Genomic DNA, 27,875 nt, shown 5'->3' on the forward strand with positions numbered 1-27,875 from the left:
AGTAGGGACAGTTAGTGCTGCAGACTGTTATAGGTGGCTTAGGATCACAGGGCTGCTGGTCAGTGCCTTATGTATTCATGATGTTAAAAATGTTGAAATAAAGTCCTGGTTTGGATGATGATGCACTGCAGTGAGGAGGCTGAGAGGTAAAATAAAGGCCTTGTGTTGTGGTCATGGTGATTTTTTTCAAGCTGTGTTAGCTGCTTTTTCTTGTTCATGTGTTTGCCTTTGGGATTGTAGCTTGTTAATGTCAGGGGGTGTCCCAGTGACCTACATCTGTGCTCTGGGTGCAAGGGGTCATGGAAGCAACAGACAGCAGATGTTTTGCCAGCATTGTGAACAGTAACAGGTTTATTTTCTTACCTATCTATAACAGAGTAAAGACAGTCTCATAACTTAGCATTTGGTTAATAAATAATCAATCAGCCACACTGTACCACCCACAGCCCTGCAAAGGTAGGTCCCGCAGGAGGAAGAGCAGAGAGAAATGAAATCCTGACCAGTCAGTTCCAGTGCAGAGAAGGTGAGAGCTTCTTTAAAACATTCATGTCCAAACCTTGGTTAGTAGGCTGAAAGGTCCAGAGGAGTCTGTGTCCCAGCTGGGTGGGAGATTTGAGAGGAGCTGAAGTACTCACCAGCTGGAAACTTCACAGCACAGGGCAGCGAATCAAATAGAGATAAAATGAGTGACATTGCAGATTAGTCTTGAAGTGTTTTTTGTTTTAAAGCCAGTCCAAGCATGTGGTGGTAAACTGCAGTTTTCCAGGTGGCTTCACCAGCAAGGGATCTGCAAAACCTAAGCACACTCCTGTGGGTTTCCTAGCAGTGGTTTTATGTGCAGAATCTTAGGCGGTTAGGAAAAGGAGGCTTTACATCATCTGGTCGCATAAACTTCGTCTCTATAGTCTTTTGTATCTATAAATGTGAAATTGGCAGCATGGGCAGTAATGATCTGCATCCTTGAAGACCTTCACAAAGAGAGGTACAAAGCAGCAGCCGAAGCAGCACCTGCAGCCAAAGGGGAGAGATGGAACACAGGATGGTTACTGCTTGCCTTTCTGCTGGCCACATTTGTATTTCCCCTGCCTTATTCTGTCTGCCTTTTCACTGTGTGAAACCACTTCTTTCCCAAGTCTATTAATGTTTAAAGTGTCTTCCAAAAAATTAATCTTCTTCTCTGCTGACATCTTATGCATGAGTCTGTTTCTGAGCCTGATTCTAAATTACAGTTGGGAAATAGACAACGTTGTCTAATTTCTGCTTGTCTTAGGGAAAGTGAAACATACTGGGTTAAATTTAGCAAGTTTGCATCCCCTGTAGCCATTATGAGTGTATCTAGAAAGGACAGGATGGCATCTTACCAAGTGAAGAAGGGCAAACTGTCTGTATAAGCACTAGCTAGCACTTTGATTTTTAATTACTCATTTTTAACCTGCTATGCTGAAGCTGCAAGGTGCCCATGCAGACTTACCCAACCATGCACAGGCTGGTGCACAGGAGGTAGGACAGCTTGCCCAGTCTGTAGGTGACCTGGGTGGTGATGTGCTGGCGGCACGAAGGGCAGATGGTGGATGTTGGTTTGCTGGAGAAGATCCCTGCGACAATGATGGGAGGTTGGGACACCAAATAAACTGAGTTCAAGAGGAGAAGAGAAGCAGCCAAGTTAGCACAGGAAATATTTTACACATTACAAAGCTTTAAGTGGGAGAATGTGAGTCCTTAAGGTGACCTAACATGGCACCCATGTTATTATCGGTGATTTCAGATGTATTGCTGAGAACCACTGTGCTGGTTGTTCTGTGTATCCCTAAACGTTGCATCTACAGCCAGCCAGGATTTCCTCAGATAGGGATATACACAGGCAATTGTCTGTGGGATGATCCCCATAGTCAGGCAGTCCCCACCACCCACTGGTGGATGTACTCTGGCATTGAGAACTTACCTCATGATATTTAAAATTATATGAAAATGCATGTTCTCCCTGAAAAGACTTGAAGGATATAGAGGAACTTTCTGGATCAACTTTTCAGTAGTTTCAAGAAATTCATCAAAGCAGTTGCTCTAACACATAAATATCATCAATCAGCTACTGCTGTCCCCAGTTAGTCTCTAGCTCATATCTTTTCAGTCTAGGCTTGACTGTCATACCCTTTGTAGGCACATGAAGGATATTTTTTCAGAAGTGTTTTCAGTAAAAAAATACAATTTTAAGGATCCTAAAACAAGTTTAGGGTACAATTTCACACTGCAGCCTGAGGCAAAACTTGAGGAGTGGGAAGGTATCTGTTGGATAGATAGGATATAGCATCTCTGAGTTCAAATGCCTTCTGGTTTTAGGGATATTTAAAAATGTTTTATGTTTCGTTTCCTCCTTTACAAGATGTTATTGACTGTTTTTTGAAGCCTTTCCTCAGCATCTCCTTTGAGCTTCTCCACTTCCATGAAGGTGACTAGAACAGGAACATTGTGCTTAAAATTACTTGTTCTGAAAGCCCTGGCTTCTGGCTGATTTGCTTGGTTTGTTGGTGTTGGGTTTTTTTATGGTTTTTTTTTTAATGGGTACTTGTGCAGATTGCCTAATGCTGGAAAACCAAGTCTGAGTCTCTTAGTTTATCTTCTGAGATTTCTGTGGAAATTTTCCAGCTCATGGTGATTGGGTCAGGAAATCCCCATGCTCTCTGTTGATTTTAAGACTGACCCCGTTTTGCTGTTAGCAGAATGCTGTCAGGAGTGCAGTGCTCTGGGCTTACCTGGCTGCTCGATGGTGGTGGTTTCTCGGTAGGAGTAAGGTGGGGGAGAAGGATATTCATAACCCCCTGTGCAAGGAAAAACAGGGCAAAGTGTGAAAGTGCAAACAGCTGCTGCTTCCCAAAAGCCCCTGGAGTGTGACAAGAAGCTGCACAGGAGGTGCCTTGCAGGGAGTGCGAAATCCAGCGCAGGGAGAAACATCTACTGAACTAATTCATGGGGTTTTAAAGCCAAAAGAGCCTACAGTGACTGGCTGGTCTCACTGTCTGTATAACATAAGCTGAGAAACCAAAGCATTTTTTCAGCACAAAGGCAGCAAGTGCATCTATTCCAGCAGAACACTGGCATGATACTCAATTTAAGGGTAAAAGATCCACAGTACTCTAAATTCAGTGATAACTACCTTGAGTATTCAGAGCCTTTTTTTCAGTTTAAACTTTACCGGCCCTCAGTTTTCAACCAAATTATTTCATCATACTCTTTGTTCTAGGAAAAAAAGTTAAATATCTTTTTCCATTTGTTTTGGGAGAAGAGAAACTGGTGACTAAGACACCTCAAGCTTATTCAGGTCTTTTACTTATCTTTCAAATTAAGAATGCAATCAGCCTACCCGAGGTGAAATAAATGACAGTATTAAAAAAAAAAAATCATTAACACATTCTAAATAAATCCAAGTAAAATGCTTTACAGGCAGCTAGCATGGATGAGGTGCCAAACTACAGGAGTGGTCTGGGACAGGAGGACAGTTCCTGTGAGAAATCTTGGTTGGTCAAGCCTGGACAGTGTTGGAGAAATCCTCAACCCCCGACCAGGGAATGAGCCCACAAGGATACAAAATGGAATTAAAACTGGAATTTTCCAGAGTGAGACAGAATACAGTGGCAAAGGTGGAGAAAATCTTAGCAATATTTTCTTGAATGACTTACCAGAAGTGGTAGAGATTTGCAATGGCGTTTGGGTTTGGTGGTGGTGGGCTGGTGTTTAGTTTTTGGTTTTGAGGAGTTTTCAGTTTGATTTTTTGGGGTTTTTTTTTGTTTGTTTGTTGGTTTTTTTTGTTTGTTTGTTTGTTTTTGTTTGTTTGTTTTTTTGGAGGTGTTATTTGTAGGGAAAAATCGTAAAAAAGATGAAAAGTCAAAGAATTGCCTTCTGATCTAGAAAAGGAAGGTGCTCAGCACAAGTGAGTTAGCTGAATGTGTTTTAGTGAAGGATCTGCTGCTGCACATGGACAAGAGGCTGCAGCTCCGTGCTGGATGTGTGCAGTGCTGTCCCTTGGCTCAGCAGCTCACAAGTGATTTTTGAGGCCAGGGAGCTCTTTGAAGACAAAAAATATTTACAGAGAGCTGATCAGAGTAAAATGCTGTGCAAATGAGTCAGGTTTGGAGGCCCACGACTGACACATCAGCCTCATTAGTCACCATCTGATCTCCCACTCGGCTCTTTCTCCAGTCCTGTCCAGCAAATGGCAATTTCCTCAGGAGCAGGAAGGTGACAAAGGTACAACCACTGAAGACAAGGAGTGCTGTGAGATTCCTGTGTAGGTGTGAGGGCAGTGCCAGGCTCCAGAGGGAAAAGCCAAGCCAGAGGAGCAGCTCTTGGCTCCCTGTAGCCTTTGAGCTGAATTGTCATCACCTCAGCCCTGGGGAGGGCTTGTTCATCCCTGCAGGGGCTGGCTGCAGAATCGCCCAGGGAGGGCAGCTCTGGCCATTCCTCTGGAAAACTAGATGGCAATTTGAGCAGGACATAATCCACGTACAGAGTTTGCTGGCTGAGCATTAGATTGGCAAAATACAAAAATACGAATTGCTCCATTGGGAATACGAAATTACTGTAGATACTGTAGCTGCAATAAAGCGTGTGCTGCTTGAAAAATTATTAACTAAACCAACAAAAATATTTACTGCATTTCAGTGATGTTTCTATTAGGAGATCCTACCCCACCCCTGGATTTATATTCTGGCACAGAATATAAAATATTAACAAAAAGAATGAATTATAATTAATAAAGAAATGCTTTCTAAACCCATCCCGCCCTGGCAAAGCTGGACTCCCAATGAGCTCGGTTTTGGGCTGGAAACCAGCCCTGTTCGCTCAAGGAGCCCCTGGGGTGCTCTGGCCCATGGCACTCACCGTCCTGGCTGCAGAGCTCCGGCGCCGAGGGCTGCTGCCGGTAGTGCGGCTCGTACATCACCATGGGCACCTCCACGCGTGCCTTCTCCCCGGACATCTCTGCGGCTGCCCTGCCGAAACGAGGGCCGAATGAAATCTCCCGAGCCAGGCTCTCCATGCCCTGCATCTCCCAGTGCTCCTGTATTGCCCAGTTCTCCCACTCTGGCTTTTTTATAGGCTGAAATGCACTCAGTCCCTGTCACACTTCTCGAGGAGGAAGGTGGAGAGCAGAAAATACCATTTTAACGCATTTCTTTGTGCTGAGAAGTTAGGAATGCTCGCCCAGAAAACACTATTCAAGATGTGTAAACTCCTGACTGAAAGGGTTACCTTTACAGAAAAGTGATCTCATTTTTTTCCTATGAACTGTCAGGGTAATCAAGGAGGGGAAGAGCACACTTTGGAGTAGCTGTGGAAAACCTTCCCGTGTGATTAAGTCAGTGCAATCAGCGGCAATTCTGATGTGTCTTTCTTCGGGTTCTTGTGCAACCTTATCACCATTGTTATCGTGACCGGTTCTGTGCTGTGAAACTATTGTCTCATCGGTAGGTGACAGGCTTTTGTTGGGAAACATCCTCATTAGGGATGACTGCGCTGCCTGGGGCTCTGAGCAACATCAGGCCACAAAATGTGTGTTTTCCAGGTGTTAGCAGCAGCTGATCCTCGCATTACAGGTGGGTGGGAGGAGGAGGACACGATGGATATGTGTGCTTTTTATTGCTGCAAACGGAAAGGTGTTAATTATTCCTAGCTGCCCCTGTAACCTGTATTAACTGGTTGATTTCCTGCTAGCATTTACTGGCGGAGTCCTTTGCAGAAGAAAAGCACAGCAAGGAAGGACAGTTTGGGGATAAAACGGAGCACGGATGTTTGTGAGGAGCTGCTAAAAGAGCCTGGCCTAGGTGTAGTGGCTGCTGAGGAACCTCCCCAGAGCTCCTGGCATCCCTGCTGAATGTCCTGTGCCCTGTGCAGGTGCCAGCCCTGGCTCGGGTCAGGGATGTGCTCATCTCACCCACTCTGGTGGTGCGAATTGTGGGCTTTTCCTGGGGCTGTGCGAACAGAAATGTGACATTTGCTGCGTGGGAACAACTGCCCGAGTGTGTGAGGGCAAAGCAAAGAGGAGAGGAGTTGCTGGACAAAGCAGGGTGATGCCAACAGGTCTGTGTCCAACAGTGCTGGAGGGCACTGGGTGTGGGGAGGGCAAAAGAGGGAGGTCAGTAGTGCTGAGATAAAGCATCAACCCCTCAGGGAGGAAAAAAAGGGAAGGAATTTGAAAATATCAGCAGGGAAGAAGTAGTAGTCACAAATCTGGATGAATGGCAGGTGATATGGAAAATGGTAGGAGAATGAGTAATAAAGGGAATAGGTAGGAGGGTGTGGAGAAAAAAAATCGGAAATACAGCATTGGCCATGTTAAGGCCAAAGATGCTGAAGGAAATTGCAAATACATCGATTGGAGACGACAGATGGAGAAAGGTGCATCTCAGTATAATTGTTATGCAGTAGCTAAAACTGGTGGTTGGGAATGTCAGAGGTGTTAATAGCCCATTGCTGAAGCTTCGTGAGAACCCCACAGAGAGAAAAAAAGAAAAGCTGAGAGTCAAGGAGACTTGGAGAAGATGAAGCTGTGAGAGCCAAGGGAGAAAAAAGACAGTGTCAGTAGTGACTGCGGGTTCAGCAGTGGGATGAGAGATAATGTTACATGAGCCAGTGTTGACCAAGAGCTGGGACAGGGATTAGTGGGCAAAATTACAGGGAGTCTCCGAGTTTTTGTCTTATTCCTATCTCGGTACTGAAACACCACACGCTAAATACTGGGTGGTGTCAGTTCGGGTGACACTTCTGCAGAATCCATCTCGCCGAGAAACAGGAAAAAGAGGAAAAGGCTTTGGAATTCCCTGCAGTGCCTGTCAGGCCAGGCAGGCTCCTGCAAGAGGCACGGGGTAGGAGGGGATGATGATGATGATGGTCAACACGGTGAGAACTCGTCAGGCTGAGTGCTGAGTGCGAGCTCACACTGCCTGATCCCTGCTCCACCCAGCCAGGTGTCAGGAGAGCATCGCAGGTGAATGTGGAGGACACGAGGTGCAAAAGTGAATCAGCAGCAGAGCCGGGACAGTGTGGGAGTCCCGCGGGGTTGTGTCTGATCTACAGGAGCTGGGGGCTGTAGGCTGCTGATGAACCCTGATTTGCTCTCTTTCCGTGCTGCAGCAGCTCTGGGCGCTGCCCCAGGGCTGGGTGGGCTCAGCCTCTGCAGGAGCCTCTTTAACCTGGGTGGGAGAAAGCACCAGGGGCTTGGGAACCCTCCGAGGCTGAATGCTGCCACTCCAGAGGGGCATCAAAGGCATTTTCTAAGGTGCTTTATGCAGCTCACTGGACCCTTTGATTTGGCATTGCAGTGGTTACTCTCGGTTCTTGGTTCCAACCATGTGTAAGATGCCTGAGAGCCCTTTAGGGCTGTGACTCCCAAACCTGTGGGTGTTGTTGCCATAGATTAACGCTAGAGATTTCCCTCCTTTTCAGATGGTAGAGAGGAAGATAGGGGAGAGAACAGTGTTAGCAGCCCTGTAGGAAAAAGTCATAAGGAGGAATATCAGGCAGCAGCTCCCCAAGAGCAGGGAAATGCCCTATAAACTTCCCTACAGTAAATGCAGGAGGGTCACACTTGATAGCTCAGGAGGTGATGCCAATTGCTTTCTCTGCAGCCACCCTGAGCACACAGAGCTCAGCACGGGCACAGCAGCCCCAGGAGCTCTCCGGGAGGGGAGCCTGGGTTTGTCTAAGCAGATTGACTCAAACTGCTTCATTTGCAGGCAGAACTGCATTGTCCCAGGGACACCACAGCCATTCCCTGTCTTCTCTCAAGTTTTAGTCTCTTCCACATATGGGTATGCACTGGAAAATAAAATTGACTTTAAGACCTGTGGAAATCAGTGTTTAAAAAAAGAAGTAAATCACCCCCTGAGGCATATGCACAAAGGGTCAAAATTCAGTGAAAGGAAGCTGCAAATGGCAAAGCCTTTCCGTTCCAGGAAGGAGAGATTCCAGGGAAGAACAGGCAGGCAGTTTCCATCATCTTCCTCTGATTTGCTCCAGGCTCTTGTGTTTGGGTGAGAAGAGCAGGCAAGCCAAGCTGATGAACTGTGAAATTCCCACTCTGCAGCTCTCACGGACACCTCTGCACGTCCCTCCAGAATGTCCCTGTTGGCTAAACCATCCCATGGGTGGGATTCATTCAAAGAGTGCCTGCAGAGGCACAGGCACTGCCATCTGTGCTTGCAAAAGGGTTTCGTTTGAAAATCAAAGTTCAAACTAATTGTTCTTCCAGATTCACACCTGGGTCCCAAGGATAGCATCTCAGCAAGCAGTGACTTTATAAGAAATGTTTAATCTCCATTCCAGCTTCAGCTGATGTCAGTGTGGGGTTTACCATTCAGTGAGCTTGTGTTGAGAGACAGACAAATGGAATTTGGGAGGAAACTTTGAGTGATTCAGGTGTTTGAAGAAGACAGGGGAATACATTCAAAAGTGTGGTATGTTGGAAGATTAACATTAGAAATGATAGTAAAAGATCTCCACATTTCATGGACACACGGAGGTACAGCAGTTTTCTCCTGTGACCTGTAGGATTCTGGCCCAAAGGCTTTCAGCTTGCTGCAATGTGTTCTGGTTCTCCTGTCATCACTAGTTTAATGTTTTCCTGGGCATTTAGCCCTTCCAGCTGTATTTATGAGGCAAATTAAATTTCTGATATTTTAAAGAGAGGCCATAAAATGTCTTTGCTGGCATGCAATTGCATCTGGGGCTTGAACAATATCGAGTCCCTCTTTCACCTGAATAGGGCTGTTAATTCCAGTTTTTGGCTAGCAATGAAACAGTGAATTCCTCAGTGGAGAGATCTTTTCCCTTTAGTCCCGAGTTGGTCATTCAGGGTAACGTTCACAATGTGCTGAGGGTTTTCAGATGTTCAAGAAGGAATAGTTCCAGCTCCAGTACAGACAAATATAATTGGGGAGCAGCATTCAGGTATTTGCCTATTCTCATTCTTAAATAGAAGCTAAAAGAGAGGACTGCTGGCAGCAAATGAGAAGTTGGACTTTAAAAATTATTCATTATATCTGAAGCAGACAACCTTTTCATGGAGATGAAGAATGCTCTGCCAATTCCCCACTCTTTACTAATGAAATTAATTTTTAAATATCACAGTTATTCTGGCTTTTGAGGCTGAATCAGGCTACCAGCCCCTCCAAATGGAGAGGATGTAGCTGTGGGGGATTGACTGAATGTATACCAGATTTCTTGTTGCAAACTCTCCACCTGGTTCCCTTTTCTTGTCTCCTGACTGCATTTTCTCTCTACCCAACACTTGTGCTCACAAGGCTGCTGGATGGGCAGAGACTGCCTGGATTTTCCAGTCCTGTCCCACATCAGGTGTTTCTGCCAGCTTCTTCCTTCATGAAGGGAGCCCTGGTCTATAATTCAACATATTTACTGCTGTTCTTGCTTTCACCTTAGAGCAATCCAAAGCACTGTAAACTTTCCCAAACCTTCTGGTCTAGAATTACTAATAGTATTTTCTTGCTGTGTGTTATTGTGCCAGCATTATGCTTTTACAGAGAAACCTTCTCCCCTCAGAGAACATTCCTGTCCCTTTGCAGCCTTTCCTTCTCAGGGCTGAGTGAGGCTTTGAGTCTCCTTTTCATTTCTGTGCAGTGAATCCATCCTTCTTGTCCCTGAATGGTCACTGATGTCTGTCCCCAGCCCATGGAATGGTAAGAATGCCATCTCGGATTTAATGGAAATGCTGTCTGCAGAACAATCCAGGAGCACTTATTCCCTTTTAGAGAGCCACCTCATGCTGGTGGTTTGTATTTAAGTTGTCATTAAGCAGCAGCAGGTCTTGCTCCTCCAATGCCATTCTGTACTAATGAACTCCCAGCTTGCAGCTGAAATTTCGGGGAGTTTTCTAAGTGCACTGCTTTGTAGCTTTATAATGCATACAAATACTGTCACAGCAGGTCTCTGTCTTTTCTTATTCTGTGTAATAGATTTTCTGCTCACATAATTTGTTTCTCAAGTCATACATTTTATTAGCCACTCCTATATTTCTGCCAAGGTTATTAATTAAAATACTGAATAAGATCCATCACTGCTTTCTGTGCTAACCTTTGATGCAAACCAGGTTTATCTCTTAAACCTCGTTCCTTAATTTACTGTGTGAAGTCTAATCCCTCGTTCCCTTGAGATGACCAACTTTATTCTCATTTAAAGGACACTCACTCCGAAGGGTGAGCACAGCTGAGCCCTGGGATTGCATTAGAACTTGTCCCTCCCTAATTACCATTCCAAAAATAGAGTAATAACCACTCAAGGCGTGTATTGTCCAGTGGTTTGTGCATTAACCTGGACTGGGGGAAAAAATGGGCTCAGTTCCTGTTCTGCCACAGTGACGTTTAGCAATTAATTAGTCTTGGTTTTGCTGGCTCTGTTGTGGACAGAAGTGCTGTTTTGGGGAGACACTGCACTTGTTCTCCTGTACCATGGTGACATTTGGTTATGCCTGAAAACCTGAGCAAACAGAAGATAGGAAATGCCAAGTTTAGATTCAGCCCTTGTTCTCTAGGGACACATTTTTGTCTTTCATGTTCCCTTTTAGCTTTCAAGATTGAGGGCAGCCTTACACAGTTGTTTCCAGCTGTTGTTCCAGCTGTTTTCATCTTTACTTTAGAATTTGATGTTTGCCAACTTTTAATTTAATTTCTTAATAGATTATCATCCCCTCACCCATAGCATTGAATCCTGGGTAGCCAGCATTTCATTTATACCCTTTTAAAAATAATGTCCATAACTTGTCCTTCAATGGAAAGCTGCTAGAGCAGCTCAAGTAATGTGTTCTACAGCATCTGGAGCTGGTTTAGCAACTCTGACAAAGTTATTATGAATAAACATTCATTTGAAGCCAGCAGGTGTGTGCCCTGCTTTTATGTGTGAGCTAAGCCCTTTCCTACGATGCATTCATTTGAATTTCCATGCTCATCACTGTTCTCATCTCCACCTTCCCAGAAAGCTCCTTTTCCTCTCTTCCACCTCTGCTCTGTTCTAGGAGAAAGAGAAAATACCCTGAGAAAAACCTTTGCCTCCAGATTCTAGGAACAGGCAGGAGAGAGGCTTGCAGATTTTGAGAGCTTGGCAATTTAATCATGAAAAGTTAACACTGACAACAGAGAGCCACAACTGCCACATTCCCTGAGCTCACTGCCTGCCTTAGTCCTTGTCACCTCCCTTGTCACCTCCCTTCTCTGCTTCCCGAGGAGTAACCCAGGGCTGATCCCAGGCAATCAGAAAGCTCTTACCTTATGTCTCTCTGGCAGGTGTGGGGAGGAAAAAGCTTCAGGAGCTGCTGCCTTCATCCATGCCTGTGCCCCGGCTGAGTGTGGGGCAGGAGCTCAGCAGGGACATGGCTCTGCTCTGCCCCAGTGCCACATCCCAGTCACCTGCTGCTCGGAGTGTAATTACCCCACTTTGCCACAGTCCAGCCCACTGCTCACACCTGCTCTGTCACAGAAGGAATGCTGTGTGACAGGCTTGTACCAGAGGTTGTTTTCCTTGGTGTGTTTTTTTCCCTGATATCCCAGAAGTTTTCCTTTGTGCTAAGCTGAAAGCTGACGAAGACAATGAGAAGCAGCACAGGAATAACTTGAGGGCAGTGGAGAGAAAAGTGTATAACCTCACTCACTGTGCTTCTGTACGAGAGCAGAATGATGAAAAGCCCCAAGTACAGTTGTATCAGGGGCTCTGATATTTTATTACTGAGATCAGCGATCACCTTAACTTTCTGATGTATTAAGTGTGCTTAGCTAAGCAAAGACCTCTGTGCAGGCTGGTAACCAGTGATATTTTAGCTGGGATCTTCTTGGTAACCAGGTCTGTGGCTAAATGGGACTTTCTGTGAAATTTCAGCTTTGTGCTGGGCTGCCAGATGCCCACCCAGGTGCTCTTATCTGCTGCTCAACAGTGAAAAGAAGATGGAAGTGCTCTTCAGGTGAGATGGAGTCAGGGAGATCACTTAACAATTACCATCCCAGGCAAACCAGACCTGACTTGGGGAAAACTGAGTGAATTTATTGCCAATTAAAATATATTTGAAAGGTGAGAAACAGAGACAAAACCACCTCCCTGAGTTGCCACACGTTTGGCACCTCCAAGTATGACTGTTGGCCATGTGACCCTCACAGGAAGAATCATTCTTGCTTCATCTAAACCTCCTGCAGAACTGTTTTGGTGAAATACCTTTTCCACACCAGGAGTTCATGCCCAGCGTTTCCAGCAAGGATAGAGCACAATGCCCTGGGCTTGCCTGGCAGACTCACAGCACCAGCACAAATCATGCTGTTTGCTCAGCTCCTGGGCAAAGCCTGACTCAAGGAAGAGCTGCTGCAATGCAGGAAGCCCCTGACCTTGGAAAGTCAGGATTGCACATTAATTAGCAAAATATTATTTTATATTTCTCAGCTGGGAAACTGCCCACGGGTAAAGGAAGAAGAGAGGGAAGAGTTGTGCATTCCAATTTTTATGTCCCTTTAATCACCACAACTTGGAAACTCTCAAAACAGATTTTTTTTTAACATGCTGTTAATGGATGTTTTGGTGAGTTTGGCTGTTAATGGTGACAGCACATCACCTGCCTCTCCTGCAGCCCTGCAGAACCAGGAGCAGGGCACTTATTCACATCGACCTCACTGCCAAAGTGGAGGCTCAGCACCTTGTGCTCTGCTCACATACATCACCAAAGGAGCTGCAGATTCCTCACACGAGTCACATCTCCAGGCTAAACTAAAGATATGAAAGGATGGCTGACAGGAACTGTGGCTGATCCCATTCCTGCCTTTCAAATCTTTGCTCTTTCACGGGTTTCTTATGTGATGTTGGGCAAGTTATTCACTCCTCTGTGTTCTCACCACATAAAGGAAAATAATATAATGATCATAATAACTAAATTTTAACAGAAATGTTAAAATGCTGCTTTATTGAAATTGAAATGCTTTGTGGAGAGACCTTATTTTGACACTATTTTCTTAGGAAACACATCACATATTCATACTGCAACATACAATTCCTTGAAGAGGTGCTTTAAGGTGTAGTGAAAACACACTGTTGAAGAAAGAAAAGGGAGAAGTGTCCAAATGGTAACATCTGTGGAAAAATGAATTCAAGGATAGTCCTTGTATATATTTCTATATCAGGGAATCAATGTGGGATAAAGGGCCCATTGGTTTGGGGATTGGTGTCTTTTCTTTCCCTTGAACAGCAAAGGACAAGAAGTGATGAAACCACAAGTGCATCCAAAAGCACTCATGTACAAGATGTTCTGACCACGGTGTGGGGTGGCTTAAGTGCTTAAATATTTACAATATTCACTGATGGTGCTGCCAAGCTGCCATTTGGGGAAGACCCTGCCATGGTCAGAGCTCTGAGGGCTCCTTGCAGGTGTCCAGCAGGCAGTGCCAGCCCTGCTCCAAGTGTCACCAGGTGTCCTGTCACCTCCAGCCTGTGTCCCAGGTGAGCTGAGGGGGTGCCAGGATGCTCCTGCCTCCTGCCAAATGTGCTTTTGTCCCTGCTGTGCTCCCCTGCCAACCTCACTGTGATTCTCCAGCCTGTGGGGGAACTGAGTGGTTTTAAGCTTGGCTTTACCTGCGTATCTCTGGCTTTGTTTCCCAATCTTAATTACAGTATTTGCTCCAGGAGAAACCCTGTGGTACGTGGTGAGGAGAAAGATTGTATCAGAGCCCTGAATATCATGTATGCTATCAGAGACAAACAGGGGTGCAATAATCATTATAAATTAGTCCACCAAGTGATGACTGCTTTTCCTATCATCATTAAAAGATAGCCTCTTGCTGTGTGTAGGAGATGTTCACAATTACTGGTGGCTTCTCTCTTATTTTTGCTTACAGCCTCTCATAGGATGGGAAAACTGGATTCAAAATTTTTACATTTTTTCTGCATGTAGTTGGTAGCTCTGTCTCTGACTGTGGGTGTTGTAACTGTGGAGTTGAGACCAGAAGGGTCTTTGTGTGTGATGAAGACTGCAAATTCCCCCTGGGGATTTCTGCAGAGCTGTTGGTGGAGCCAGAGCACAGCTGGATGTCAAACCCTACATGACCATGCAGGGGAAGCTGCCTTGGGGATGAGATCCAGAGCTCTGAGGGTGCAAAGGAGCACAAGGGACTTTTCTGTGGCTCTCCACTGACTTTAGGGGTCCTCAGACAAGAGGCTCATGCTGTGCTCCTGACTTGTAGGTGACTGAAACTGAGATGGAATTCTCTCTTTGCTCCCTTTTGAACAGTTCATATGTTCTTTGAAGTGTGACTTTCTCTTTCTTGCTGTTTTGTGTTCAGGTCTAGCCCAGCTGACTGAAATCTCTGTTGAAGCGTGACAAAAAATAAAGTTGGATTGAGATCTTATTACAGATAACTCATATTTTGATATAGCTTCTCTGCCACTGGAAAACTAACAATGAGTAAAGGTCCTTTGTGAATAAAGCTTGGAGAACATTCTGAACCATTTTTCCAGTTACAGAAAGCAGAGACCTTGTGCACACAATTCTCCCCCTGTTGTTGGCAGTCAGTGGCACCTGAAGCTGGAAATTATTTGTAATTCAGGAAATCCAGTGCCTGTGAATATCTCTGCTATTGTGTGCCTTAAATACAGCGCAGATATAAAAAATTCCTTTCCCAATTCAAATGGCAGTTTGCTGTAGCTGAACACAGCTGCTGTTGCTGGAACTTGCCTGTCCTGTTTGGTATCTGAATGCAGCATTTTCTTGGAACACTGATTACACAAGGAGGGTAAGAGTGACTCAAATATGAAACACCATTCTTCTCAGATAAGATCTAGGGATGAGTTGCTTTAATGTGCAAAGTGAATATTTGGGTGACACGTGGCACATAGCTCAGAGCAGAAACCACCTCTGCCCAATGCTTTCCAAATGAGAAATTACCTCCAAAATGACAAATTGGACATTGGCTTTTCCTAGTAAATTGCTTATTGAAATAAGAGAGAGAACCAGCTGCACACCATGCAGGAATCTGAAAAATCACTTCACCCTCTGCAACTCATATGATTCGAGACCCCAGCAACTGGTTAGCTTTGTTACCAGCACAAAAGTCATGGGTTTTCCTTTTTTTTTTTTTCCCCTTTTAGTATAACACTTCTAAAAGGTGTGATCTTGGTGAGAAAGATGATTATAGTATCGATGTAGTCTTGCTTATTTATGATGTGAGGCAGAAAACACTCAAGAGTTTAATTCAAAATTAATCATTGAATCAAGGGAAAATGAGTGAATGTTCCCCTTGATTTGCCATGCCTTTATAAAAAATATTTTATTGTTTTCTTTTTTTATTTTTGGTATTGGAACCTAACTAGGTATTTGAATATTTTTGAAACAATACATGGGAAAACAATGAGAACATTACAAAATTTATTTAATTTTTTAATTTTTGCTGGTTAGGACCACCATGGCTGTTAATGGTTTTCAAGAGGAAACTCTGTCCTGTTAGGCAACAAGCCCTTGCATTCACAACAAATTCTGCTTTCCTAAAAAATTCTGAATCCTTGAATTCTTGTGCTTTCAGTCTGGACCACACAGTGTGGCTTGGAGGAGGCAGGCAGAGCTGCAGGGAATCCCTGGGAGCTGTGAGGTCACTGCTGAGCCTCGATGTCCTTAAATGATGGAGCACAGTGTGAAACCCACAGCAGAGACTCTGCTGCAGGAATGGAATTGCATCTCCTGCTTATCATCACACCTGAGCAACTGCTGGAGACAGAACCGTGAAGGATTAGACTCACTGACTGGAAAAAACCAGGGAATTGTGAAATGTCATGCAGGGAAGACAAAGCCTGACACTGGTGATTACCCAGGTGGGCTGTGCTTGGCATGTCCAAGAGCTGTGACATTTTCTGCTTGAATTAAAGGGTTTTCTGGTTTTTCTAGCCATGGGAATCAACAGGATTGCCATCCACGTGATACACATGACAAAAGCACCTTATAGACTATGGTGCTGATCTGGGAAGGAAGAGGAGTGAATCCCTAACCCTCAGGGTCATTTGGGAAATTCATTATGCAGAGGCAGGTGATTAACTCCAGTGGTGAGGAGTGAGATGCTGAAAGAGCTGATGGCTGGAGCTGGCTTGTAACTCAGAGATGTTTCTGATGTGAGAAACAGAATGTGGTCAGTGCCTGAATTGTTGTCTAGTTACACACTTTAGTGCAGTCAGAAGAATAAGTATCTCAGGATTTCAGCTGTCCCTAGAATTCTATTTAATTTTAATTATAAACGTGGACAATGCAGAAAGGAGATTGAGCAGAGTTTAAATATGCCAAGAATATTTGTTTCTGTGCAAGGACTGTGCTGACTTTGCTCAGGCTTTGCAAAGACTTGTTACAAGTGCAATCAGAATATTTTAAAAGTTGCTTCCTCCAGGGAATCCTGATACTCACAGAGGCTCAGTGCACTCCTGCCTGGCACCACAAGGTCCAAGGATGCAAAAAGCACAAAACCATAGTCTCCCCCTGCCTGATCCCTCTCATGGGCTTCAATTCCCTGCAGCCAGCAGGAGTCTGAGCTAAGGGAGCTGCTGCAGGTCCAGCCTTAGCCTCTGGAGTCCCCTAATTAACTGGGGCAGTAATTAACCTTGGTCCCAGCATGGGGCCCTGCACTGGCAAATGCACACTTTTGCTAATTTTGAGCATTTGTAGCTTATGAGTTTAGATGGATTTTTTTTTTTTTAGGTTTGGGTTTTTGAGGTCTGTGTTTCCTATGTTTAATTTTAGGAGGTGTGTGAAGAGCAGGAGTTGGATTTGATGATCTTTATAAGTCCCTTCCAACCTGAGATATTCTGTTTCAGCTTCTGGAAGCCAACAAAATTATCTGAAAATTATTCTTTTTAAATTTTTCTTTCCAAGAGAATTAATTAAATCTTGAACAGCTGGACCTTCCTTCAATTTCCTCACTTGAAAGGAGCAGCATTTTTCTGTAAGAAAAGGATGGAAAGAGCTGAGCCCAGCTGCTGTTAGTTGTGGTAGGTTAATTTAGGCTGAATTACTGACATAATCAGAGATACAAATCCCAATCAGAAAATTCCCAGAAATGCAAAGTGCTCTTGAAATTTCTCTGCTGAGATTTTCTTGGAAAATTGCTTCACCTGCCTGCTAGGTAGAGAATGACATTGTGTAAGAGAACATTTTTTCCTTTTTTATAGTTGATAATAATGTCTTTTTTACCTCTTTCCCTTGACTGAGCTTTCAGAGCACTTAATGAAAAATCTGCCAGAAAAGAGGTTCCACTTAGGGAGAGCAACATTCCCTGTATCTCTGCACTGGCACAAAGGACAAAACAGCTTTTCTGTGTGGCTGCTGTGTTGGTGAAGATGCTGTTGGCCAAAGAGCAATTTATACAAGACTACATACAACCACAGCTGCATGAGATTGTGATTGTGAGACGTAGAAAGTGAAGCCATAAAATCAAAAACTAAAATGCACATCAGTGTGTCTTGGTTTGAAAACAAACCAGTGGGAGATCACAAGTCAAGATTGAAATTAAAAATAAGTGAAATAATACAAGGAAAAGCACTGATAAAGTCAGATACAACCTAACACCCTGTTAGGGTGGTAGTAGCAGTCCGACTGAAGTAGTCCAGTTGAAGCAGTGATCCTGTGAAGGTCTAGTCTCCAGCTGAAGATCCAGTAGTAGCTCTCGTCCTCTGGGAACCCAGTAGACAGGGCTAGCTCAGGCAGTTCCAAGGCCAGGTTATATCCACGTGGGAACACCTGGCTCCTCCCTCCTGGGCAGAGCATCTCACAATGGGATGAGATAAGTCCATGAGTCACATGGTGGGTCCCTGATGGCCCATTGCCTGTCATGCAGGGTGGGTCGTTAGCAAGTGATAATAGCTAACGGATGGCCCATTGCCTGTCATCCGGAGTGGGTGATAGCAGCTAATGGCCCACAGCTGGTGGTAATAGAATACTTAACTACATCAATATTGCACCCTAGGACATTATCCACCCCTTATTCTATTACCATCTACACAGTTCTCACTTAAGATAAGGTCTCCTTGTGGTACACAACAGGTTTCCCCATCTGCCTTCATCACCCACCAAGTATAACCAGGTCCTTGGGCAAAAACCACTCCACGGATGGGTTTGCCTTTGCCTGAGGTGGGACTAATCCAACCAGTCTTTCCTAAGAAACCTCTTACGTGTATCACAGGGACTTTATCTCCATCCACTGTGTGCAAAGGTTCGGACTCGGCAGGACCGGCTCGATTGATAGAACCCCTTGTGTTAACCATCCAGGTGGCCTTTGCTAAGTTCAGTTCCCAATTTTTGAAGGTTCCCCCGCCAAGTGCCTTCAAAGTTGTCTTAAGTAGTCCGTTGCACCGTTCAACTTTCCCAGCAGCTGGTGCATGATAGGGGATGTGGTATATCCATTCAATTCCGTGTTCTCTAGCCCAGGTGCTTATGAGGCCATTCTTGAAATGGGTTCCATTGTCAGACTTGATTCTCTCAGGGGTACCATGTCTCCACAGGACTTGCTTTTCCAGACCCAAGATGGTGTTCCGGGCAGTAGCATGAGGCACAGGGTAGGTCTCTAACCATCCCGTGGTTGCTTCCACCATGGTCAACACATAGTGCTTTCCTTGGCGGGTTTGGGGAAGTGTGATGTAGTCAACTTGCCATACTTCCCCATACCTGTACTTTGACCATCGTCCACCATACCACAGAGGCTTCACCCGCTTGGCCTGTTTGATTGCAGCGCAGGTCTCACAGCTGTGGATGACCTGTGAGATGTTGTCCATGGTCAAGTCCACCCCTCGGTCACGAGCCCACCTGTATGTCGCATCTCTCCCTTGATGACCAGAGGCATCATGGGCCCAACGAGCGAGAAATAACTCTCCTTTGTGCTGCCAGTCCAGATCCACCTGTGACACTTCCACCTTGGCAGCTCGGTCCACCTGCTCGTTGTTACGATGCTCTTCATTAGCCCGACTCTTAGGTACATGTGCATCCACGTGTCGAACTTTCACAGTCAGCTTTTCTGCCCGGGCGGCGATGTCCTGCCAAATCTCAGCGGCCCAGATGGGTTTTCCTCTGCGCTGCCAGTTAGCCTTTCTCCAGCGGTCTAACCATCCCCATAGCGCGTTGGCTACCATCCAGGAGTCAGTGTAGAGATAGAGCCTTGGCCATTTCTCTCGTTCAGCAATATCCAAAGCCAGTTGGATGGCTTTAAGCTCTGCGACCTGACTCGATCCACCTTGTCCCTCGGTAGCCTGTACAGCTTGTCGTGTGGGGCTCCATACTGCAGCTTTCCATTTCCGATCTTCGCCTACAATTCGGCAGGACCCATCGGTGAAGAGGGCATAGCGTCTTTCACTCTCCGGCAGCTCGTTATACGGGGGTGCTTCCTCGGCACGTGCTACTTGCTCCTCTGCTTCTTCTGAAGATAATTTAAAAGTCTCACCTTCAGGCCAGTTTGTGATGATTTCCAGAATCCCAGGGCGATTCGGGTTTCCAATACGGGCGCGCTGTGTGATGAGGGCAATCCATTTGCTCCACGTGGCATCAGTGGCATGGTGAGTAGAGGGAACCCTTCCCTTGAACATCCACCCCAGCACTGGCAATCGGGGTGCAAGGAGAAGTTGTGTTTCTGTGCCGATCACCTCTGAGGCGGCTTGGACTCCTTCGTAAGCTGCCAAGATTTCTTTCTCAGTGGGAGTGTAGTTGACTTCAGACCCTCTGTAACTTCGACTCCAGAATCCCAGTGGTCGACCTCGGGTCTCACCAGGCACCTTCTGCCAATGGCTCCAGGACAGACCATGGCTCCCGGCTGCAGAGTAAAGCACATTCTTTACCTCTGGTCCTGTCCTGACTGGTCCAAGGGCTACCGCATGAGCGATCTCTTGTTTGATCTGGGTGAAGGCTTGCTGCTGTTCCGGGCCCCAGTGGAAATCATTCTTCTTGCGGGTTATGAGGTAGAGAGGACTCACGATCTGGCTGTACTCAGGGATGTGCATTCTCCAAAAGCCTATGGCGCCTAGGAAAGCTTGCGTCTCCTTCTTGTTGGTTGGTGGAGACATCGCGATGATCTTATTGATGACCTCAGAAGGAATCTGACGCCGTCCGTCTTGCCACTTTACACCCAGGAACTGGATCTCTCGGGCAGGTCCCTTGACTTTGCTCTTCTTGATGGCGAAACCGGCTTCCAGGAGAATTCTGATGATTTTCTCTCCTTTCCCAAATACTTCCGTTGCTGTGTCTCCCCACACAATGATGTCATCAATATACTGCAGATGTTCTGGAGCCTCACCCTTCTCCAGTGCAGCCTGGATCAGTCCATGGCAGATGGTGGGACTGTGCTTCCACCCCTGGGGCAGTCGGTTCCATGTGTACTGCACACCTCTCCAGGTGAAAGCAAACTGAGGTCTGCACTCTGCTGCCAGAGGAATGGAGAAAAAGGCATTGGCAATATCAATGGTCGCATACCACTTTGCTGCCTTGGATTCCAGCTCATACTGAAGTTTCAACATGTCCGGTACAGCAGCACTCAGTGGTGGTGTGACTTCATTCAGGCCACGGTAATCCACCGTCAGTCTCCATTCTTCACTGGACTTACGCACCGGCCATATAGGGCTGTTAAAGGGTGAGTGAGCCTTGCTGACCACCCCTTGGCTCTCCAGTTCCCGAATCATCTTATGGATGGGGGCCACAGAGTCTCTGTCAGTGCGGTATTGCCGGCGATGCACTGTTGCTGTAGCAAGTGGTACCCGCTGTTCTTCAATTCTCAGTAGTCCTACAGCAGACGGGTTATCTGAGAGACCGGGCAGGGTATTCAGTTGTCTTATGTCCTCCGTCTCTACGGCTGCTATCCCAAAAGCCCAGCGATGTCCCTTTGGGTCTTTGAAATATCCACTCCTGAGATAATCTATGCCGAGGATGCATGGGGCGTCTGGACCAGTCACAATGGGGTGTTTCTGCCACTCGTTCCCAGTTAAACTCACTTCAGCTTCCAGTACAGTCAGCTGCTGGGATCCTCCTGTCACCCCAGAAATAGAAATGGATTCAGTCCCCACATACCTGGATGGCATCAGGGTGCACTGAGCGCCGGTGTCAACCAAAGCCGTGTATCTTTGTGGGTCAGACGTGCCAGGCCATCGGATCCACACAGTCCAATAGATCCGATTATCCTTTTCCTCTACCTGGCTAGAGGCAGGGCTCCTCTAATCCTGTTTTTGGTGCACGATGTTCTTGTCCTGTAAATGTGTTCCTGAGGTCCCTTCAAGAGGATCAGTCATATTATCACTTCCATTCTGTCTGGAGTTCTGTCCACAAGAGACTGGGGCAGTGTTGTACCTAGATGAGCCTCCTGAAGTGGATGTTTCTGTTTTCAATTCACGTACCCGGGCTGCTAAGGTGGAGGTGGGTTTCCTGTCCCACTTCCTCATGTCTTCCCCATGCTCCTGCAGGAAAAACCAGAGGTCACGTCGTGGAGTTTGTCTTCTTTCCTTGGCTGGGGGACGTCTGCTCCTGATGGCAGAGACTCTGGTTGGTTTCGGTGTGGCATGGACAAATCCTTCTTTGAGCTCTTTCCTTAGTTTCTGATTCTCTTCAATCAAGCTCCGGACTTGCTCGGCCAGGTTTGTTTCCACTGATGAGACCTGGGTACGTAGTGGAGCGGTGACAGTGTCCTCATAAATTCTCAGTTTGTTTGTTAACACGCCCACCTGGTCTTCGCCTTCCCTCCACTGCAGTGTTGCCAGGTAACGAGAGTATATCTCTGGTCCGAGCCGCGCGAATCTTAGCCACATTTGTGAAGTGCACTGGACGTTATCTGGGCTCTTGGGGAATCTCTCGTTGTCCGAGAAAATGATCTCTAGTACAGCCAATTCCCTCAGGCATCGGATACCTTGTTCTATTGTGTTCCATTTTCTCTGGTGCATCTGGAGGTCTTCTTTGCAGAGGTATCTGTCCCGTACACTCGCCAGCAATCGCCGCCAGAGGCTGAGAGTTTCCTGGGTTTTCCCAATCCCCTGGTCAATGACCACATCCTGGGACAGGGATCCCAGTTGCCTGGCCTCACTTCCATCCAGAATGGTGTCGTTAGCTGCGGCATCCCAGATACGGAGCAGCCAGGTCAGGATGGACTCGTTCGCCTGCCGGGTGAATTCCCTCCGTAGGTCCCGCAGCTCCCCCAGGGATAGAGAGCGAGTGATGATCTCCGGCTCTGTCTCTTCTGCTTGGTGAGATGGTCCTGCCGCATCCCCATCCGTCGCTATGCGGACTGATTTGCTCTTTGATTTCTTTTTCTGGACGGGGGCAACTGCTACGGGCTTCGGCTGTTCTGATTTGCTTTGTTTCTGCTCCTCAAGAAGACAAAATATTGTTCTGATCTTCAGCATGAGGTACACGGTGCTGGTCGCAGAGAAAAAAGAAAACAGAACTGACAGGAAGATTATGCCATCCTTAGCATCCAGGGAGAACTCAATATTGTCAAGGACGGCTGTGCCTGACCTGAACTGTTGGAAGAAACCGCTCTCTCTTCCTAGCCCCAGAGGGTGGGTGCGATTGCTGATGAGATCCCAGACGAAGCAGCTCAGGTTAGGCCAGGCAGACAAAGTTGAGTATATATAACGAATGGTGTTCATTGCCTCACAGGTAACCATGCCATAGGCATAATAAACCAATAGAGCAATTCTCATGCCATTCCCTGGTCGCAACAGGAGCAATATGACAGGCAGATAGTATCCCATTTGAGGAAAAATATAGAGAGCGAGATACAATACCCATATAGATAAGCTGAGCATCATGGTGCTAGGATTTCTGCGTTTCCCCAGGTCGGGCCCCACGTTGGGCGCCAAAATATGTCTTGGTTTGAAAACAAACCAGTGGGAGATCACAAGTCAAGATTGAAATTAAAAATAAGTGAAATAATACAAGGAAAAGCACTGACAAAGTCAGATACAACCTAACACCCTGTTAGGGTGGTAGTAGCAGTCCGACTGAAGTAGTTCAGTTGAAGCAGTGATCTTGTGAAGGTTTAGTCTCCAGCTGAAGATCTAGTAGTAGCTCTGGTTTTCTGGGAACCCAGTAGACAGGGCTAGCTCAGGCAGTTCCAGGGCCAGGTTATATCTAGGTGGGAACACCTGGCTCTTCCCTCCTCGGCAGAGCATCTCACAATGGGATGAGATAAGTCTATGAGTCACACGGTGGGTCCCTGATGGCCCATTGCCTGTCATGCGGGGTGGGTCGTTAGCAAGTGATAATAGCTAACGGATGGCCCATTGCCTGTCATCCGGAGTGGGTGATAGCAGCTAATGGCCCACAGCTGGTGGTAATAGAATACTTAACTACATCAATATTGCAACCTAGGACACAGTGTCACATCAATAAGTAGAACCAATATGGTATTGAAAAGGAAATCTTGCACAGGAATTGTAGAGATACCACAGAGGAGTGAATTCCAACCCCACAAACCCAGCTGGCCTTGGCTCCGGGCTGGGTTGGGTTAGAGGCTGCTGCCCTCTGCAGCCTGCACAGCTCCAGAGCTCTGGCATTCTGGCACTGGCAGGACCAGGACACCTCTGTCCCCTCTGCTTCTCTCCTTCAGCAGCCCCAGGTTTAAAAATATTTGGATTTGATACCCTGAACTATCTGCTTCCAAGTAATTTTGCAGAATAATTAATAAAATTAGAGGATTACAAAGCCAAAGAGAAGTAATGAAAAACCTCACAAAAACCTGGAGCCATCTACTTAGATCTTTTGCCATCCACTCCACCAAAAATATAAGGAGAACCAGTACTGCCTATTAATGGTCACTCACAAGGACTTTAATCTCATTTTTTACATGAAGATTACAGCTTAAAAGCTATGAATCCTTTCCATCTCTGAGTTCAAAGTAGGCCATTCAAAGATCTGTGTGGGGACAGGATAATGGGATTTTCCTCTGCAGCTGAAGTTGGGGCAAGAGCCTGCAGTCCTCCATAATCCTGTTCCTTACAATTGAGGTACCTTTAAAGTTATTTTTGGCCTTGCTCCTGGAGCTCTCTCATATCTGAATGACCCTGTTGGTGAGCCTGGAGCAGCTGCTGAGGTATCAAGCCCTTACTAATTAAAATTAACCCTCCCACTTTACACGCAGTGCTTTCCTTGATGGAAACAAATAGGTTGCTGTAGAGGAAGTTATTCTTCTGCCTGAAACATTTCTCTGCAACTTCCCCAACAATGTGCAAATGTTTATCAGTCTGTGAAACTATGTCAGCAGGGAATTGTAGAGAGATAAAGGTGAGCAAAAGTAGTACAGGAGATCAGGGAGGGAATTATCCTGCAATCAGCTGTAAGTAGGATGGTTGTTAAGGAATTTACTGTACTGCAGAACCTGCTTAATGCTCTCCTGTCAGGCGGTGAAACCACATCTTCAGGTTGGGGAATGTCCCTTCTAATTCACCAGCCACTGTGGCTCAGTGGAGTAGTTTAAAGCCATTTTCTGCTATTCCAGGTTTCAGTCCCAAATAACTGCTGGAATTCCACCCTTTTTAATTCAGCCTTTATTCCCCAGGCCCTGTGAAAAAGCAGCCAAGTACCCTGGAGAGGTTGGTAGCTGTGGTCACTGTGGTCAAGTCAAAATCAGACTGATCCAAACTTTATTTTTAGTGGCATGAAGAGACAAATATTTTGCCCCTGCACAGTGTGGGTAACAGCTGGCTGGGCTGCTGTGTCCTTCACTTGGATGGCAAACTGTTCCAGCTTGCTGAGAGAGCCATGAAACATCCCTATGTTTGGTGATAGTAAAATAATTGAAATCCACCCCCAAAGAGCAGGAATTATACCCACTGGAGAGCTGACCAGGCTGGGTCGTTCAATAAAGGCAGGAACTGGGAATTGTCCTCGTTGTACAGAAAGAAAAACATTAGACAAAAGAATAAGTCAAAGGAAGAGTTATTGTGCTCCAAACTCCTTGGGGTTGTTTTTGTGGAAGGTCCTCAAGATGTTGGCCCCAGCAGATGAAGATAACTCCAGCAGAGCACATCCAAAGCCCATTTGTTTGTGTGAGTGTTGTTAGAGGCCCTGTGGGAGAGCAGATGATGACTTTGTGCCAGCACAGGGCATCTTGAGCACAGGCTGAGTGTTTCAGTTGTGAGTTTAGCTTAGTTTTGAACTCTCTGAAGGTCTGTAGTGCCATTTTAAACTTTTAAGTGGTTTTGTTAGTCTGAAAAAGGAGATTGAGAACTCCTTCAGCACAGAACTCTGACATGAGTCAGCTGTATTTTACTGGGCACTGTTTTTAGGAGGATTTCAGTGCTCTACATGAGGTGATCTCTTTGCTTCTCAGATATTTTGACAGGCAAGATGCCCAGTGCTTATGTACTGAAAGATCAAGAGGCACACTGGTGCTCCTAACCAAATGATTTCACTTTCAGAGCATAAGGAACTCATGCAAGTGACAGGTCAGAGAGCAGATTAATTTGAGCACAGTGTGCTTCTCTCCAGCAGCCCTGCTTGGAGGGGAAGTGTTTCTTCTCAAAAAATAATAATTAAACAAGACTAAGTTAGATTATGTACCTCTGGATATGCTTTGCACTGCTCTGTCTCTCATCAACTCCTCCAAAATTACTGGTCAGAGGAATATATTATAACTCATCTGTTTCTTGGTGCCTCTATCAATTAGGAACATAACAACGACATTATGCCAGAAATTAAAAGATGATAAAACCTTTCATGGCTGAACCCAGTCTTTTTCCTTGACCTATTTGCTCCTGGCATCCAATTCATTTTATTTCTCAGCAAACGATCCAATCAGTGATTAATAGATCAGCCAGTGGCATTGCTGTGAAATGCAGAGATTTTCCTGCAGAGCAAATGAGGGTATTCCTCTTGCTCTGCTGTTGGTTGAGTTCTGCTCTCATGGCTCATGGCAAAAGGAGTTTCCTGGAGCAGTCAGACAGACCAATGCATTAAGAGGCTCAGAAATACTATTTTTCCCCCTTTTTTTTGGTCTGTCAGCTGTGACACTTTCCCATGTGCCTTTGCAGCCTGTCTCTGGATTGTTGTAACAGCATTAATCAGCAGAGCTGACAAAACCCAAACGACATGAGTGACAGCAGAGAAAGACCCAGAGCTGCCTCATCAATGCTTTTGTAGGAGCTGATCAGTCACATTCTGCCTGAGCCCTGCTCAGCTCCCTGCTCTGCTCTGCTCTGCAATCATTCTGGGTGTTCCCCGAGCTCTGTGAGGCAGGAGAGCCTGAGCAGCTCAGAGCTGGGGAGCTCAGATTTGGGTTCTCAGTCTCCCAGGGAGGGATGGAGCAGGCTGTGCTGGCAGGATTTGTGTCCATAGCCTGTGCCTGTCTGAGATGTGCCTTTTGCACAGGAATGGCTGAACTAAAGCAGTCCTCAAACACACAGAAAGTGGGGAAAGTTCCATCCTTCCTGGTCTGGAAGGAGAGTTTATCAGTACCCTGTCCAGCTGGCATCCTCTGGGAACAAAGTCAATTCCAGGACAAAGCCAGGAAATGTTGATTTAAGCCTCTTACTCCCGACAAAGTCACTCATCAGTCACTCACCATAAAACCAAAGCTAATGCAGAAGGAAAATGAAAAAAAATGTGTTTCCACATTCCTGGGAACCCTGCACCACCATTCTGCCCTCCTCCTCAGCTAACTTGCTGTGCCAGCCAGCACTAGTGCAGCTTTCCAGCTTAAATTTGGAACCAGATTTCAAATCTAAGGCAGAATTTTTTGAGTAAAGTCATTACACTATGATTTAGGGTCTCCATCATCTAATCCCATCCACGCCTCGAATTTAAGAAGGGTTTTAAGAGGTGAGGCTGCAGCATCCTAATCACAGAGGGATGGTTTTGTCTAGAACAGACTAGACCCAAAGCAGAGCTGAAAGCAACAGGCAGTTTCTAATGACGATTTATGGTAGATAATGTCTTTAGCCCTAATTGTGTTTACTGTAAGTGAGGCCCTGGAGGGAAAACCAATATAAGCAGTTTCTCAGTCAAGAATGGAGCCACAAGGCAGGCGTGTTGTTTAAACAGAATTCACTGTCTGCTAGTGAGTTTTAAATCTTTTGGAAAGTGGGACAATAGTTACAGGGTAAATATTTGCCTGTTAGGGTGATGCTGACTACAAAAGAGCTGACAATTGTGTCAGCATTGGCAGAAAGGGAGACATCCTGGCCTGGCAGCTTCCTGTGACTGGGAAATAGCTGAGGTTTGACCCTGGGACAGTGAGCTTGGACCGACAATATTGTACTTGTCTGTGTTACCTTAAGAAATAACCTACAGTGTCTCAAACAGTCCATATTCCAACACCCCAAATAAAGATATAGTCCATATTATCTCTGCAGACCACAGACTGAAGAACACTGATATAGGTCAGACACACATGGCAAGATGAAGAGCACAAAAATAATATCAAGATTGCTCCAGCACAAGAGCATTTTTTGGGCTTTGTGCAAAAAAACATGGAGATAATTAGAAAAGAAAAGAGAGAGGAAACATCAAAATCATTATGAACTTGAAAATATAATTTATATCTGATTTTTTTGTTGTTTCATTTTCTTTTTCATATGCTTAGACTGTGAATGTCTTCAGACAAAGGGGAGATCTGAGACTCACCAATTTCATCTGAAGAAAAGCTACTCTGCAAGTCATCCCTGGGCAGTTTGGTACCTGGTGGCAGCACAGAGCTAAGGCTGCAGGGCTGCTGCTTCAATTGCCTGGCCAAAGTGAAAAATGGAAGGCAATTTCACTCTGAATCAGCTCAAAACAAAACACGGACTGAACTGGAAAACATAGGTTGCACTGAGAGCAGCATTGTATTTGACATAAAGCATCTTTGCCATGATATTCAGGCAAAGATATTTAGGATATTCACATAATAATAATAATAATAATAATA

At 45.8% G+C, this 27,875-nt stretch overlaps 1 protein-coding gene across 2 annotated transcripts; it reads right to left on the bottom strand.

The window, feature by feature from the left end:
- Window positions 1-322: 322 nt before the first annotated feature.
- On the bottom strand, window positions 323-11,436 carry LITAFD (LITAF domain containing). Of its 2 annotated transcripts, XM_085074886.1 has the most exons (5): window positions 11,268-11,433; window positions 4,876-4,985; window positions 2,751-2,816; window positions 1,472-1,631; window positions 323-1,008 (listed from the first exon to the last, which is right to left on the bottom strand). In XM_085074886.1, the coding sequence occupies exons 2-5, from the start codon at window positions 4,970-4,972 to the stop codon at window positions 900-902; spliced, it is 432 nt and encodes a 143-aa protein (XP_084931012.1). In that variant the 5' UTR covers window positions 4,973-4,985; window positions 11,268-11,433; the 3' UTR covers window positions 323-899. The 2 variants fall into 2 exon arrangements, with proteins under 2 accessions (XP_084931012.1, XP_084931013.1); XM_085074887.1 differs by lacking the exon at window positions 2,751-2,816 and having other exon boundaries at window positions 11,268-11,436.
- Window positions 11,437-27,875: the final 16,439 nt, after the last annotated feature.

Source organism: Lichenostomus cassidix, chromosome 14 (assembly GCF_008360975.1).
Source record: "Lichenostomus cassidix isolate B80296 chromosome 14, HeHo_3.0, whole genome shotgun sequence".
NCBI lineage: Eukaryota > Metazoa > Chordata > Aves > Passeriformes > Meliphagidae > Lichenostomus > Lichenostomus cassidix.